The sequence below is a fragment of the Camponotus vicinus genome, unplaced genomic scaffold, assembly GCF_025532165.1.
Source record: "Camponotus vicinus isolate PSW18456_S1 unplaced genomic scaffold, iyCamVici1.0 SCAF_7, whole genome shotgun sequence".
NCBI classification, from domain to species: Eukaryota; Metazoa; Arthropoda; class Insecta; order Hymenoptera; family Formicidae; genus Camponotus; species Camponotus vicinus.
The window spans coordinates 13084967-13100138 of record NW_028141979.1 but is presented as its reverse complement, the minus strand read 5'-3'; the positions used below and the strand labels follow the sequence as shown (position 1 = coordinate 13100138).

The 15172-nt window shown below is 38.9% G+C and overlaps 3 protein-coding genes across 10 annotated transcripts in view; 1 reads left to right on the top strand and 2 right to left on the bottom strand.

Moving 5' to 3' along the window:
- The window catches only part of Dhc62b (Dynein heavy chain at 62B), an 835389-nt gene that overhangs the window by 530343 nt on the left and 289874 nt on the right, over positions 1 to 15172 (bottom strand). For 7 of the 8 annotated variants that reach the window (XM_083104284.1, XM_083104287.1, XM_083104288.1 and 4 more), the window contains one exon: positions 11609 to 11770. The exons of the other annotated variant lie outside the window; for it this stretch is intronic. In XM_083104284.1, the coding sequence (XP_082960410.1) occupies positions 11609 to 11770 (162 nt within the window). The remainder of the gene's footprint in view (positions 1 to 11608; positions 11771 to 15172) is intronic. 8 annotated transcript variants of the gene reach the window in all.
- LOC145974969 (uncharacterized) lies at positions 754 to 2122 on the top strand. The gene is made up of 2 exons (XM_083105105.1): positions 754 to 777; positions 1052 to 2122. The coding sequence occupies exons 1-2, from the start codon at positions 754 to 756 to the stop codon at positions 2054 to 2056; spliced, it is 1029 nt and encodes a 342-aa protein (XP_082961231.1). The 3' UTR covers positions 2057 to 2122.
- LOC145974968 (uncharacterized) lies at positions 7180 to 8867 on the bottom strand. The gene is made up of 3 exons (XM_083105103.1): positions 8521 to 8867; positions 7424 to 8433; positions 7180 to 7244 (listed from the first exon to the last, which is right to left on the bottom strand). Exons 1-3 carry the CDS (start codon positions 8865 to 8867, stop codon positions 7180 to 7182), a joined length of 1422 nt encoding a protein of 473 aa, XP_082961229.1.

Sequence of the window (15172 nt, the reverse complement as noted above, 5' to 3'; positions counted from 1 at the left end):
TTTGGGATATACTGCAGTTGCTCGGCGGTAAGCCGGAAAATGTCTCTTTCATCCGACAGAAGGAGAAACATTTTTGATACTGAGCGGTTTCGAGTCGAGACACCTCTATAAATAGGTCTCCCCCCCTCGCGATCATTCGCAAAATTGATTCGAAAGAGAAAACATGCGGTTCGTACGACAACCTTTGACGATACGCGTGACGAATTGCGATGACAGATTACGATCAATGGGGGACAACGCGGAGATGCGCAGACACGGTACGATGCTACCGACTACTGTACGCGCGATCGTTTGCGGCCCCTCGAATTGCGGTAAAACCAACGTTCTGATAAGTCTACTGGAAAGTCCGCACAGTGTACGTTTCGAGAACGTGTACGTGTACTCGAAGTCGCTGCAACAGCCGAAATATCGATATCTGGAGAATTTGTTGACGCCGATCGACGAAATCGACTACTTTACGTTCTCGAATAACAGTGACGTCATTCCACCGAGCGAGGCACGTCCAAACTCGATTTTCGTCTTCGATGATGTGGCGTGCGACAAGCAAGATACGATAAGAGAGTACTTTGCAATGGGTCGTCACTCGAACGTCGACTGCTTCTATCTCTGTCAGACGTACGCGAGAATACCAAAACATCTTATACGCGACAACGCGAACCTGCTGATCTTGTTTAAACAGGACGGTACCAACTTGAAACACGTGTACAACGATCACGTGAATACCGACATGTCGTACGAGGATTTCAGTGAATTATGTCGTACTTGTTGGCAGCAAAGGTATGGATTCCTAGTGATAGATAAGGACAGCTCGCTTACGAACGGGCGATACAGAAAAGGATTTAACGTGTTCGCGATACCGCAAAACGATTAGTCGCTGCCGACATTCCGTCGAGAGGGGTGAAACGCTCGACACTCCGTCGACATGGCTGGAAGTGATAATATTCGCGAGCGTGAAAAGCTTGCGAAGCAGATTGAGAAAACGAGCGAATCGATCCGCAAGAAACATCGCGCTTTGAAGACCGGTAAGATCGACGACGATATCGCGGTCAAGACCCATTTTGGGCCTATTATCGAGCCACTGCAAAAGATCGCCGGCAACTCTAGCTCAATCGCGGTGAAAAACGAGCCGGAGAGTAACGCTGACGCGAAGATTAAAACGTTACCCATCAAGCGGTACAAGAAGGAAGAGGAGGAGGAGGAGGAGGTGGTGGATGCAACACCGAAAAAGAGGAAACGATTGAAGGCGAATCGTTTGTTATCGACACCGCGTACATCCGATCTATCGGATGCTTTACTGGATGAACCGCCGATAACCTCTACACCGTCAGCGACAACGAGAATCGTACAACCCACGATCAACCCTGAATCACTCGCAATCGAAAATGTTTTCGAAACCACGGGCAACCCGCTCGAAACATCTGTTCGAAACAGGTTACAAACGTCGGAAGGTCAAGAAGTGTTACGAGAGCACTTGGGACCACTGGGACAAAAGTACATGAGCGCTCTCCTTAGTGGCGACGAAAAAAACAAGATCGATCACGTGTACGGTGTCTATTTCGACGAGAATGAAATGCGTCTCGGTAACAAACGATTCGACATCGACGCAGATGACTCTATAATCATTGACAAAGTGAGGTATATCGGTACACCTGGATTATACGAATTGATCTTCAAGAGAATTCCCGATGACGTCATATACACTGAGGACGATATGCAAAAATATAAGAGCATATTAATGGCGACGAGTGCGCATAAACGCAAATATGATGCGCAAGGTCGATTAAATAGCAACAAGGGATACAAGTATAAACAAATTATCGCACCGTTGATGTCGATCGAATCGAAAAAAAATAAACCCGGAACGGGAGTATTCATGCCTCGCGCGATGATGCTAACCGACAATAAGATCGATTACGTACACTGGGACGACCCCAACGAGCTAGTGGATCGGCTACGATTGCTCGACGCTTCGCACCGAGCTGGCCACAACGCTCACGACAACGAGATCCTGTCGATCCTAGAGGAACTTCGCGAAGCCGGCCTTATTATAAATTAAACGGTGTCTCGACATAACTTATCAGTCGATCGATGTCACTCGCATCGAAAAAAATGCCTATCAACAAATTTGGATTATTCGAACGGAGAAATGATGCGATCGACACAAGCGATCGTTGGGGTAAAGTGGTGACGAGTTACCTGCGTCAAAACGCTCTATGTCGCGTCGCTACGAATTATGACGCGAGGTCGCGCAAGATTCGCCGTGTAGCGCAACCTGTGGATGATACCAATGCAGTCAACAAACTGTACGTGGAACAATGCGTTAAAACGTTGAAGAATCAACAGAAAGAATCAGACGAGAAGCTGACTGCGTTCGAGAAGGACGTGCGAGCTTTGCAGACTGCTATAAACGAGCTTCGGCGTGCGATTAACATTAATTCAGAAACGGCTATCAACCTGTAATGAGCGGCTGTAGTGAACGGCTTAGGAGCGGCTATTGTACACTTATTGAGCATCTACAAAGGCTTATCGAACATCTACGAAAGGTTGTCAAACGACTACAAACGGTTATCGAACGGCTATCAACCTGTAATGAGCGGCTGTAGTGAACGGCTTAGGAGCGGCTATTGTACACTTATTGAGCATCTACAAAGGCTTATTGAACATCTACGAAAGGTTGTCAAACGACTACAAACGGTTATCGAACGGCTATCAAACTACAATGAGTGGCTACGAACAATTCAAGAACAGCTGCGAACGAGGCTACGCGCACCTCAAGGACGGCTGCGAACAAGGCTATGAACACGTCAGGAACGGCTACATACGAGGCGGCATACAACTCCGGAACGGCTACGAACGGGTCAGAAACGATTGCCAACGAGGCTATGAACGGGTCAGAAACGACTGTGAACGAGGCTACGGACTACTTAGAAGCGACTACCAACAGGGTCAAGGACGGCAACAAACGGGTGAACGACGGCAGTGAACGACTATCGAACGTGTAAGGAACGTCTATCGAACGCCAACGAACGGGCCAGAAACGTCTATCGAACGTCTATCGAACGCCAAAGAACGTCTATCGAACGTCTATCGAACGCCAACGAACGGGCCAGGAACGTCTATCGAACGTCTATCGAACGACTATCGAACGTCAACGATGGATCGGCGATCGGGAATAACCGAGGAAGCGAAGAAACAACATAGTTTAGAGAAACGGCAGTTGGTGAACGAACTGCACGCACCGGCGAGAAAAAATTTTCCCCGAAGACACGTCATAGTGCGGGGATACGATGACCTGTGGCAAGCTGACATCGTCGAGATGCGTCCGTACTCTCGTTTCAACAGAGGTTACCAGTACATACTCACAGTCATCGATGCGTTGAGCAAGCACGCGTACCACTCAAGAGTAAAGGCGGAAGCGAGACAGCTGACGCTATCGCCGAGATAATTCGAGATAGCAAGAGATGTCCGAAAAACATACAGACCGATAAAGGGAAGGAATTTTATAATGCCGACGTGCAACGGCTCGTGCGAAAATATAACATCAATTACTATTCTACGTATTCGGTATTGAAGGCATCGATCGTTGAGCGATTCAATCGCACGCTGAAAAACGACATGTGGAAGATGTTTACGCTGAACGGATCTTACAAGTGGATCCACGCGTTGCCGCGACTCGTATCGGATTACAACGCGCGCAAGCATCGAACGATCGGTATGCGACCCGTCGACGTTACCCCCGCGATCGCTGAAAGACTCTTGACTACGGTGTACAACCGCGTAAATATCGCGGGTCCGGCGAAATTCAAAGTAGGTGACTCGGTACGCATTAGCAAGTACAAGACAATTTTCGAGAAGGGTTATACGCCAAATTGGACAACCGAGGTGTTTAAAATTGTAAAAGTGCAGCATACTAATCCCGTAAGCTATTTACTCGAGGACTATCGCAAAACATCTATCGCCGGAGCGTTCTACGAGCACGAGTTGCATCGCGCGAATTATCCGGACGTATATCTCGTGGAGAAAGTACTGCGCAGGAGGGGTGACGAGGTTTACGTGAAATGGTTGGGATTTGACAATTCGCACAACTCTTGGATACATAAGGACAATGTGATTAATTAATCATACAGTGTTTATTTTTCATTTTCAAGAAAAAATATGTACAGCATATAAAAATATACATGAAATATATAAAATACAAAAATCTTTATTAATACATCCTTCCCAATAATCGTATATAATACAATATATGAAATATGAAATACATATATATATGAAAAAATACAAAAATCTTTATTAATATTTCTTCTAATAGTATAATACACACATATACACACACACACACACACAAATGTATTCATTAACACATTTATAATAAATTTATATTTTTATTGTAGAAAGAAACATTTATTTATACATCTTTCGTTGCGCTCCCATCCTTTGGCATCTCTCTCTCTCTCTCTCTCTCTCTCGCGCGCGCGCTAGTTGTATGTCTTGCGATATCTTCGTTGCGCTCTCTCTCTCTCTCGCGCGTTAATCATAAGTCTCGCGATATTTTCGGCATGTGTCATTGTTCTTTCACGCTATCTCTTTCTCTCTCGCACTTAGATAGAATAAGTATAGTAATCTCTCTCTCGCATGCGCTATGATACAAAAATGTACACGGTTAAATAATTTTATATTTTATAAAGTTATCCTATAATGTCCCCACGGTAGAGTATCGGTGGTTTCGGGTACGATATACCGCTTGTCGTCGTACGGGCTCAGAGCAATTTTCGTCTCGCGAATTGTGTATACTTCGTGCAATTTAGATCTTATACAGGATTGTTGTCGCGTCATTTCGATCTCATCGTGCAAACACCGCGTGTAATCGTCGAATGTTATCGTTCTCGCGACAACGTTGCTCTTGACGCCTTTTGCCTTTTTTGTGTCTGTCTTACCATCGACTCGTAACGCATACATTTTTGCTCTAAGCCCGACGAATTCGGTCATTATCGCACCGTTATTTTTATCCTTCATCAGCCCGGCACTTTTTTATTCACGAGTGGTATACCGTACGCATTGTCCGCGGCATAATCGCTCGTATCGAATCTAGCGATATCGCGCTTCATGTTCTCGTACACATCGACGCACTCGACGTGATATATTAGACTATCTGTGTCGGTGTACATGATCTTACATTTGTCGCGATACAGGGGAGACATGTACTCGTGGTGAAATTCGTACAGACACTCTTTCGATATGTCAAGTATGCACATACCGACGTATATTGGTTTATAAAATTTTACTTCCAATTTGCGCAATTCTACGGCGATTAAATTTTCCGAAAAAACGCTTCAACTATGGAAATTTGATTTGGTGATCATCGCTTCTGCGCCGTATCGTCCATCCCACTTTGTTAATAATTTTACATCGACGCGATTACGCACATTTTCCATAGTTTTGCCAAATACCGCGTTATTCATCAGTTTATATAAATTTTTTTCAAAATCATTTTTCGGGAGTGTTCTAAACTGTGTATTTAATTCAATATAATTGCGAAGCCACGGAGATTGTGTAAATTGTAATACGCGATGTATTTTTGTAACGCGAAGGCCGTGTCGCGTACATTGCTGTAGATTACGATAGTGTATGACGTAACGCTTCTTATCGTATAGCGTTGCGAGGAGTTTGTCTTGCCGCTTGCCGGGCGGCTTGTCGCGTGTCGGACAAAACGGTAGGTCAGTGTGCGTATCGTGAAGATGTTGCGGGTACTCGAGATCGACTTCGAGGATATAACCCGTAGGCGAATCTAACGCGATCGATGCTACGTCAAAATTCGACACGTCGTCGACCCATCGAAAATCGGCATAGGGCAACGGTTGACACATTGCCCATCCGTATAAATTATTTACATCGAAATAGATCAAGTACGATGATGATTTCGATGGACCGTACGATTGCATGTACTTGTTATTAGCACGCGCGTATCTGTTGGAACATTGGCTCAGACCACCGCGTATACCGCGTTCGATAAACATGACCATGTCGATGTCGGTAAGCAATTCGAACGTAATCTTTGTATGCTTCAACATGGCATCCCACGTGTATCCGGGGAGAGTATAGTAATATGCGGGTTCGAGTCCGTAACTTTTGATGCAACTATCGCGAAAGTTTTCAAAAATATTGGCTAATAACAAGACGTCGATTTTGAGATACAAATCGCTATATTCGCCTAGCGTTCGAATGGAGAATCGCGTCCAGATGTTCTCGGCGTGCGCGTAATCGCTCTCGGATATAGTTTCACCGGTCAAGGAACTGTAGATGATTCGCGCGGTGGTAAACATGTATCTTGCAACCTATCTACAGAGTCGACGTATTCGTACGGAAAGACACCTTTCCGTGTTAATAAACTGAAATTTTCTGCAGATAAATTTTGAAATTTCGATTTTACAGTTTTGAGTTTGTCTTTGTCTAGATAAGATGCCAATTTGTCGAGACTTGCTGTAAGAAATTTGTACGAATCGATGAAGCGTAATTTTACATGATTTTTTTTGTCTTCCTTAAGGTCAACATTTTTCGTAAACGAAATATATTTTTCCTTGGTTATCGGAAGTAATTCGATTTCCCCTTCGAACGCCGTGGCTATATCCTTGATAATGAAATGCGCGTCGTAACCGAATAAATTGTGAAAGACTATGGGAATGCAAAAAGATTCTTTGTAATTTAGATTGCAATTTGAGTGCGCGGGACCCCTATATCGCCCGGTCAAATGACAATGATCGCGTACACGCGTATCGTCTTCTTGCGTAAACAATTTTTCACATATATGACAATGCGTTGCACTATGAAATTTTTTCCACTCTTCGGATGTTAAATCTACCATGGGGACATTTGTTGTTAAAATAGTCTTAACGCGAATTGCTAAATTTTTGAGTTCTTCGATGAACCACGAAACGCAATCGGCGCTACGGTGAGAATTATAAACGAATAACGAGTTGTCGTACGAACAATGCATATAATACGCTATGCTAAATACTTGGTGATGTTGGTATAAATTTTGCTGTTCTTCCTCCTCCTCCGTCTTGGTCAAAACGCATTCCAAATCGGCATAGATCACAAATGGAAGCCGCTCTTTCCTCGTGTAGTTGTTGAACTCGAGCCACTTGTCCTTATCGCTCGGCAATCGGATAGCGCAGTCGTTCATCTCCCCGCAGTCGACCATATGTGACTGCAACTTGTCCTCCGATCCGAAATAGTGCAAGCATCTGTAAAAGAATATTTAAATTAAAGATTTATGCAATGCATTATATATTTTATAATTACATAAACTATTTAAATTATACGTACCGATCACAGATATATTTTTGATTCTTGTGTTTGCTCAATTGTGAACTGACAAGTCGGGAGAGATTCTTGATGCACGCGAAATGTCCGACGCTGTTACCGTCTTCCACGTACAATAAGTTGACGTGCTTATCTCGTTTCTGCTCCGAAAGACGTATCGGAACAATGCTGTTCTCTTTCTCGATGCTGTACACGTTGATGGAGATATTGTTTATATGTTCAAATTTTTTTAGTTGGTTCAACGTCATCGGAAACTCGATATTTTGTACATTTAACACCGTCGTATAGTGGGGATATGAAGATTCCCGATTCGTGTCTCTTTCAGCGGGGTATATTGCGGCCACCACTGCCCACGCGAAACACGCATTGTCTCTGGATTGCACGTTAACCACCGCTTTCTTCGCCGTAATTTCTCGCGGCAATTTAATATAACATCCCACGCGCATAGAATTATATTTATTTACATTAACAGTCAAATTCTGTATTCGCGACAATGCCCAACCACTATCGTGTTCCTGAAATTCTTCCAACGATGCTAGGGTGGGCTCGATAACGCGACGCTCGTACCACTCGTGTAAATCGGACGTGCGAAAGAGTTCACAGTTTCTCGTATTGATACTTTTATTCGCACGCTTATCACCCGACACAAATTCACCGTTGAATATTGTATTCACTTTTACACTGTTGTGTCTTTTTATAACGTCTTGCACTTGCTCGAGCACGATGTCTTTGGCATCCTCGAGAAATTGACGAGGTTCGATATAGTTTGCGTTAATCACAGCACCGGTCAGAATACGGCTATCGAACGCGGTATCGATCTCTCGCCAAACGAGTCTTTCCGCGTTATTGTCGCCGCTGTAATCACCACCGCTGGGTATAAACCGTCTCTGCAATCGAGTCTTTGCACCTTCGAGTCGCGCGATTTTAGCCACCAGAGATTGTCTACTTCCGATCGAGAGTCGCGGACGCTTGACACGGCTGCGTTCTTCGAGCTGTTCGATAAATTCCTCACAACGCTGCAGCCATGCAAAATACTCGCCCAAGGTGGCAATTTGGCGGGACTGTTCCACCAGGTCGCGTTCAGTCTGCTCGATGTTTTCCATTTTCTTCCTGTCTTTTTTTTCACACTTTTAAAACACTACGTTACAGTTTTCTACGGAGCACTTGCACGTGACTTTTGCACACGATAAGCAATACCGTTCGGTATCTTGAACGTGAGAGAGCATATTCATATGTTTATAACGTTGAAAGCATCGGTCTAAGACACTTCCATGAACACAATGCAAAACTTTCATATCATCATCATCATCGTCACAATTTTTTCGGAACATTATTACATGTCTAGGAGATTTCCAACGCCTATACTGCGAAGGACGCACATTGTTCATTATCGCCAATTCTACGCGCTTTCCAATATCTATACAAATACTAATGCACAGAGCTTTGCCGAAACACAGAATCTTCCGTAGAATGCTCGTCGTATAGCCGTAATAGTTCTTTTCATCATCTTCTTCATCTTCTTCTTTCCTGCACTCGTTAAGCATTCGTCTGTATATTTTTTCTCTCACGGAGTAAGGCCAGTGATAAGCAGGTTCACGTTGGATACAGACCCTTTGTCCGACAATGTGGTTACTAGTTCGTGATACGCGTAAACCGAGTTCGCGATCGCGTAGAAAATGCACCGGTGATATTCGTTGCACATTCAAAAAATTTTTTTTACCCTCCAGAGTATCGATGATATCGTCTTTCAACAAATCAAAATATTCATTTTCAAAATATTTATCATCGACCTCATTATAATTAAAATTGTTCATATTAAAATTAATTTTCCGTCTCGCGCACACTTTACACAGTCTTATTCAATGTTTTTTCACAGCGTGCATATTGGGCACATATTGCACGGAAATCTTATATACAAAGGCTTGCTACAACTTGAACAGAATCGGCCATCCATCGCATTGAGTGTCTCATTTTTATGCTTTCGAACAGCATACATCATTTGGCTATCCATGCCTTGCAATGCAATTATACACGAAAGACATACAGCTAAAGCACCACCCGTGGAATAATAAAAGTATATGATACAAAATTTTGTACTATGTGCGTTTAGAGCATTAATTTCCGCAACAGACACTATTTTGTTGATATATTCCGTGAAGTTTGAACTGCAGTCACTAATGCAATCACTGTCAGCCGACAACGCGTGATCTTCTTCGTCTACTTCCATTTTTATACATTAATCACACAAATTCTTCCTAACAGAACACCGCTATACAACCGACGTGTCGATGGGCGTTCAAATCACGTACTATGATTTGATGCGCTTCAATCCTCCTTATATATTTCATCTAGTCCTTTCTTATCTTTGAAACAAAGGCGCAAAGCAGCCGAACATCGGCGCTGATACGCGTTGCATTCCTTCCGAGAAAAAATCGTGGAAGATGATTCTGGGGGTCGCCGTTTGTTTGCGAAAACATGTCCCGACGCGTTAGGGTATGTAATACAATATTACTTATCATTGCGATAAAATTACTTATCATTGCGATAACCGGGCATGTAATATAATATTTCTTATACTTGCGATAAAACATCCAATTCTCCTTATACAGGGTTTAGCAAAAGTGTGGAAACCCCTTAATATTTCGAAAAATACGCATTTAAAAAAAAAATGTTTCATACAAAAGTTATAGGGTTTTATGTGGCGCATTACACAGCAACATTATTATGACCTCGAATAGCGTTGTCAAGGTTATGTGAAGGTCACCTCCAACTTTTTAAATAGGACACCCTATATGCTTTTGCATATTCTTGTAGCTTATCTCGAGAGCTTTCCAAAACACTATAATTAAGTTAGTTTTCATTAAGTACTTTCCGAGTTATGAGGCTTCAAATCATTTCTTAATTTTACATAAACCATAAAATATCTTGTAAAATATTCATTTTTTGATTATCTTACCTTAATACTTTTATGTACAAAATAATGAGAGGAATCAATTAGTGTAAAGAAAACACACAGTTGTTTTTAAGAAAAAATATGGAATTATTAATTGCAAATTACATATTTTTTCTTAAAAACAACTATGTTTTTTCTTTACACCAATTGATTCCTCTCATTATTTTTTACATAAAAGTATTAAGGTAAGATAATCGAAAAATGAATATTTTACAAGATATTTTACGGTTATGTAAAATTAAGAAATTATTTCAAGCCTCATAATTCGAAAAGTACTTAATGAAAAAATGTTTAATTATAGTGTTTTGCAAAGCTCTCGAGGCAAGCTACAAGAATATGTAAAAGTATATAGGGTATCCCATTTAAGAAGTTGGAGGTGACCTTTACGTGACCTTCAAACGACTTTTCAAGGTAAAACTAATGACACCATCTTATGGCCCCCTTAAAACCATACAACTTTTGTTTAAAACATTTTCACCGAAACCGCCATGGTTTCGAGATATTCGAGTGTGAATGTTAAAATGGGACACCCTGTATATATATAATTTCTTTTACAATAAAACTTTAAATACTTTTTGTTTTAAATATTACTTTTTTATTAATAGCTATATCTATATATTTTATCATGGGATAAATAGATATATACATAAGATATGTAAATATATGAAATAAAAGTAGCTAAAGAAGCGTTTTTTCAAAAAAATATGTATTTTTTATATTTGTATAATATTTGTTAATACTTTTTTGAAAACTTTGAATAACCCGTTAAAATAGACATTAAAAACTGACACAATATTTGAAATAATTTTGTACAAGTGCATGAATGCATACAGCTTGCGCATGAATAAGGAATTTTTCGGAACACACGGAAAAAAAGAATAAAAGTACGTACTAACATATGCTTATTCTTTTCTGCTAATGATCTTCAATTAGTGAATTCATTTCCATGTGGAAAAAAGATAAGCGAGCATTTACTCTTTTTTTGTTAGAAATTTAGTTAAAAAAAGTACTCTTAGATCAAATTAAACCTTCATTTTCTTTATTACTGTCTAAAAAATGCAAGAATAAAACTACAATTATACATAAAAACAATAAATATGGCCGGTAGTCTATATTTCAAATTTCTTAGTTTTTCGTGTATTTTTTTTAAATAACTGTGAAAATTTGCAAATGGATAGATGAAACAACGAAAAATACGAAATATTATTATAAAATAAACAATATTCATTGTAAAAATTGCTCTTCTGTTTTTAGAAAAAAATTCCTTTATATTAAAAATCTCTACATAATATTCTTCAGAATCTCTATATAATATGCTTCAGAATTACGTACGGAACCAGCAGTTTCGCGAACTCGAGAATCTGTTACAACGTTTTGCATCGTTTTGCGATATATCATGTCAACTTGGAAAAATAATATCTCCTCTTCAGGAAGTTGCATCACGATATCTTTGCTCAAGAAAATTGGGAGCAGATACATCCATTGCATTTGCACCTATAAGCACAAATAAGAGGAACATTTATCGTAAAAGATTTATTTATCATTTATTACCCATTTTATACCATTCATTTACCATTTCAATAACAAGTCTCAATTATTATAGATAAATCTAAGAAATTATATCATAAAATTGAAGTTAGATATTTCTTTATTGAAGTTAGGAAACTACCCATACACACACAGAAAATAATTTATTATTAGATATCCACTAGAGATATTCTTCATAGGCCAGAAGAGATAGGGATGTATGTGGGAGGAGGTCGGACGTGTCTTTACGCCCATTTGATCAACGAACGTCAGAATCTATCCGTGGTAACGGCATCGACGCATATCCTGTGAAGAGAGCATTCATACATTTTTCAGCCCAATGAATAATTGCTAGAAAACAATATTCGTAAACTAGAAAAATATGTGAGGTGCAAGTGGCTGAATCGGGAATAGAACCCGAGTCTTTCCGGGCAACTGCTCTAAATCACTGAGCTATCCAGACCTCACACCTAATGCTGCTTTTTAACACAGTGATATGCGACTCTAGAGCGATGTTGGTATCTTGCTCGATGGATGCAATGTCGATTGGAAGATCCTTGAAAGGGTCGCTCGCTGACCAAATAAGTGTCGGTAGAGGTATTCGCGTGCACTGCATGCTGGCTTCCGACTGGCCTTCCATAAGAAACGGCATCAATGAGCACAACGCCGTAGCATGACCACATCCCTCAAGATCCCTCTAGTAAATAATAATATTCCCACTGTGCCAATAACAGTGGCAGGTGAATCCTAAATAGCAAGCCTCCAAAAGGATATTCACGAATATATGAGAAACAGTTATTAAAGATGCTATAGATATCCAAATGTCTGCAATTCAAAGTTTCATAAATATCTACAGGATATGTAAACCAATATCCTGTAGATATCCATACAACATTCAGTGGATATTTACATATATATCCACACAAAGAAATTTATCTAATAGATATCTTATAAATGTCTATATGAGGTCCATATCCTCTATAGATAACTAGTAGATGTATATATAACATCCACATATCTATATCCACTAAGTAGCTACCAGAAATATTCACTAGATATACAGATGTTATCCACATATCTACATTCACACAAAAAAAATACGGGCCACTAAATTTTAGCACAATTTTTTAACATCCTTCAATAACAATAAATCAGCGGAAAATCATCGTATTAATATGAAACAAAACTCAAATTAAAGCTTGAACATTTCTTTTAAAAGCAAAACACAAATTTGAGTTACAAAAAATATTTTACAAAATGACGGACGTTGAAGATAGACTTCCAGAAATGAGAAATAAATTTTTTAAAAATAATTTTACAAAAATTTTTGTTTCCTGTATAAAAATGTATGGGTTTTTAAAAGCTCATTTATTTCCTAATAAATTCATATTTTAATCAATTTTCTAAGATCTTTTTTGATAAAGTTATATCATTTTGAGGAAAGATGTAAATCTGACCGTCTTTATGTGAAGCACCTTGGATCGAGTTACACTTTAATTTCTTTTTCGAAAAAGTTTTCCATGATAATTTGTTTCTGAATTGCAGATTTTATAAGGAAAGTTTCATTTTGTAACATTTTCTTCAAAACGGTATAACATTATCAAAAAAGGTCGTAGAAAATTTACTAAAATATGGATTTGTTAAGAAATAAATAAGCTTAAAAACATTTTTACACCAGGGAGCCGATTTTCCTGAGCAATGCAGCAGTTTAAAAAAAAATCATTTTCTATTTCTCAAAGTCTATCTTCAACATTCGTCATTTTGTAAAACGTTTTTTGTAACTCAAATTTAGTTTTTAAGAGGACTGTTTAATTTGAGTTTTTGATTTCATATCAATACGGTGAGTTTTTGTTGATTTGTTGTTATTAAAAGATATTAAAAAATTTTGCTAAAAGTTAGTAGCCTGTTTTTTTGTGAGTGTATATTACCAAGTAGTTAGAAAGTTTATCAAAGATATCCAATGAATATTCATATACTTCCACGAGCTTCACGCCTCGCCGTTAGGTGAAAAGGAAAACGCCTAACTCGAAAGTGGGATCCATCTAAAACAGTATATAAGGTCGCGACACATGGCTCGCGAGTTACAGCTTATCGGTCAAAGAGCGCATTAGCTCGAAGACTGTTATAGCCGCATTTCTTCTATCTTTTGTGAGAGGAGCTCCAGAGCTCCAAAAATTAACCGTAGACGGTTCATTTTTTTTTTATGGCGAATTTCGTCGTATATATATATATATATATACATATATATATATATATATATATATATATATATATATATATATAGATACACTTATTATTATGTATTGATATTTATTTTTGCATAAATATTTATTCTATCTTCTATGATATATATATATATATATATATATATAATAATAAATATCAATACATAATAATAAGTGTATCTATATTAATAATAAATGTATCTATATAAATATCCACTGAATGTTGGATATCTACAGAATATTGGTTTACATATCCTGCAGATATCTATGAAACTTCGAATTGCGGACATTTGGATATCTACAGCATCTCTAATAACTGTTTTTCATATATTCATGGATATCCTCAGTGCCCATGAAGGATATCTAATGGATATTTAGTACCAATTATTTTCCGTATGGGTAGATACATTTATTATTAATATAGGTACATTTATTATTATATATTGATATTTATTTTTGCATGGATATTCAATGAAATTATCATTCAATGTTCTATGATTCATATATGACAGAACCGTCTGCGATTAATTTTTGAAGCTCTGGGGCTCCTCGCAAAAGATAAAAGAGATGCGGCTATAATAGTCTTCGAGCTAACGAGCTCTTTAACCGATAAGCCGTGACTCTCGGGACCTGTGCCGCGATCTTATATACTGACTTAAATGGATCCCACTCTCGGGTTAGGCACTCTCGTTTTCGCTGCCTAGCGGCGAGACGCGAAGCTTGTGGATGTATAGAATATCCATTGGATATCTTTGGTAGTTACTTGGTGGATATACACTCACACGCATAAAAAACGGGCCACTAAATTTTAACAAAATTTTTTAACATCTTTCAATAAATCAGCAAAAAATCACTGTATTGATAAAATAAAGCTCAAATTAAAGCTTAAACATTTCTCTTAAAAACTAAAAAACCAAAGGCCGTAACCGGATAAGAAGGACCAATTTGCCCCCACACGGATCATGTTATTTTTTTTGCTCTGATTGCTATCAGTGTGACTTACAATTTAGCCAAATATTAGCTCTTAATATTGAACCATTTTGGTGTAAAGAATAAAAATAAAAGTTTCGAAAATAATTCATGATCGGCTTAACCGATTTTGATGAAATTTTAATATGTCGTAAATATCATTGAGACACATTTG

Excerpts from the sequence above, each read along its gene's own strand:
- LOC145974969 (XM_083105105.1), top strand. The coding sequence starts at position 754 with ATGTCGTACTTGTTGGCAGCAAAG. Across the intron at positions 778-1,051 it reads CGTACTTGTTGGCAGCAAAG|ACCCATTTTGGGCCTATTAT; the intron begins GTATGGATTCCT and ends ATCGCGGTCAAG.
- LOC145974968 (XM_083105103.1), bottom strand. The coding sequence starts at position 8,867 with ATGCTTAACGAGTGCAGGAAAGAAGAAGATGAAGAAGATGATGAAAAG. Across the intron at positions 8,434-8,520 it reads CACGTTCAAGATACCGAACG|GAAGAAAATGGAAAACATCG; the intron begins GTATTGCTTATC and ends AAAAAAAGACAG. Across the intron at positions 7,245-7,423 it reads CTTATTGTACGTGGAAGACG|ATGCTTGCACTATTTCGGAT; the intron begins GTAACAGCGTCG and ends ATTCTTTTACAG.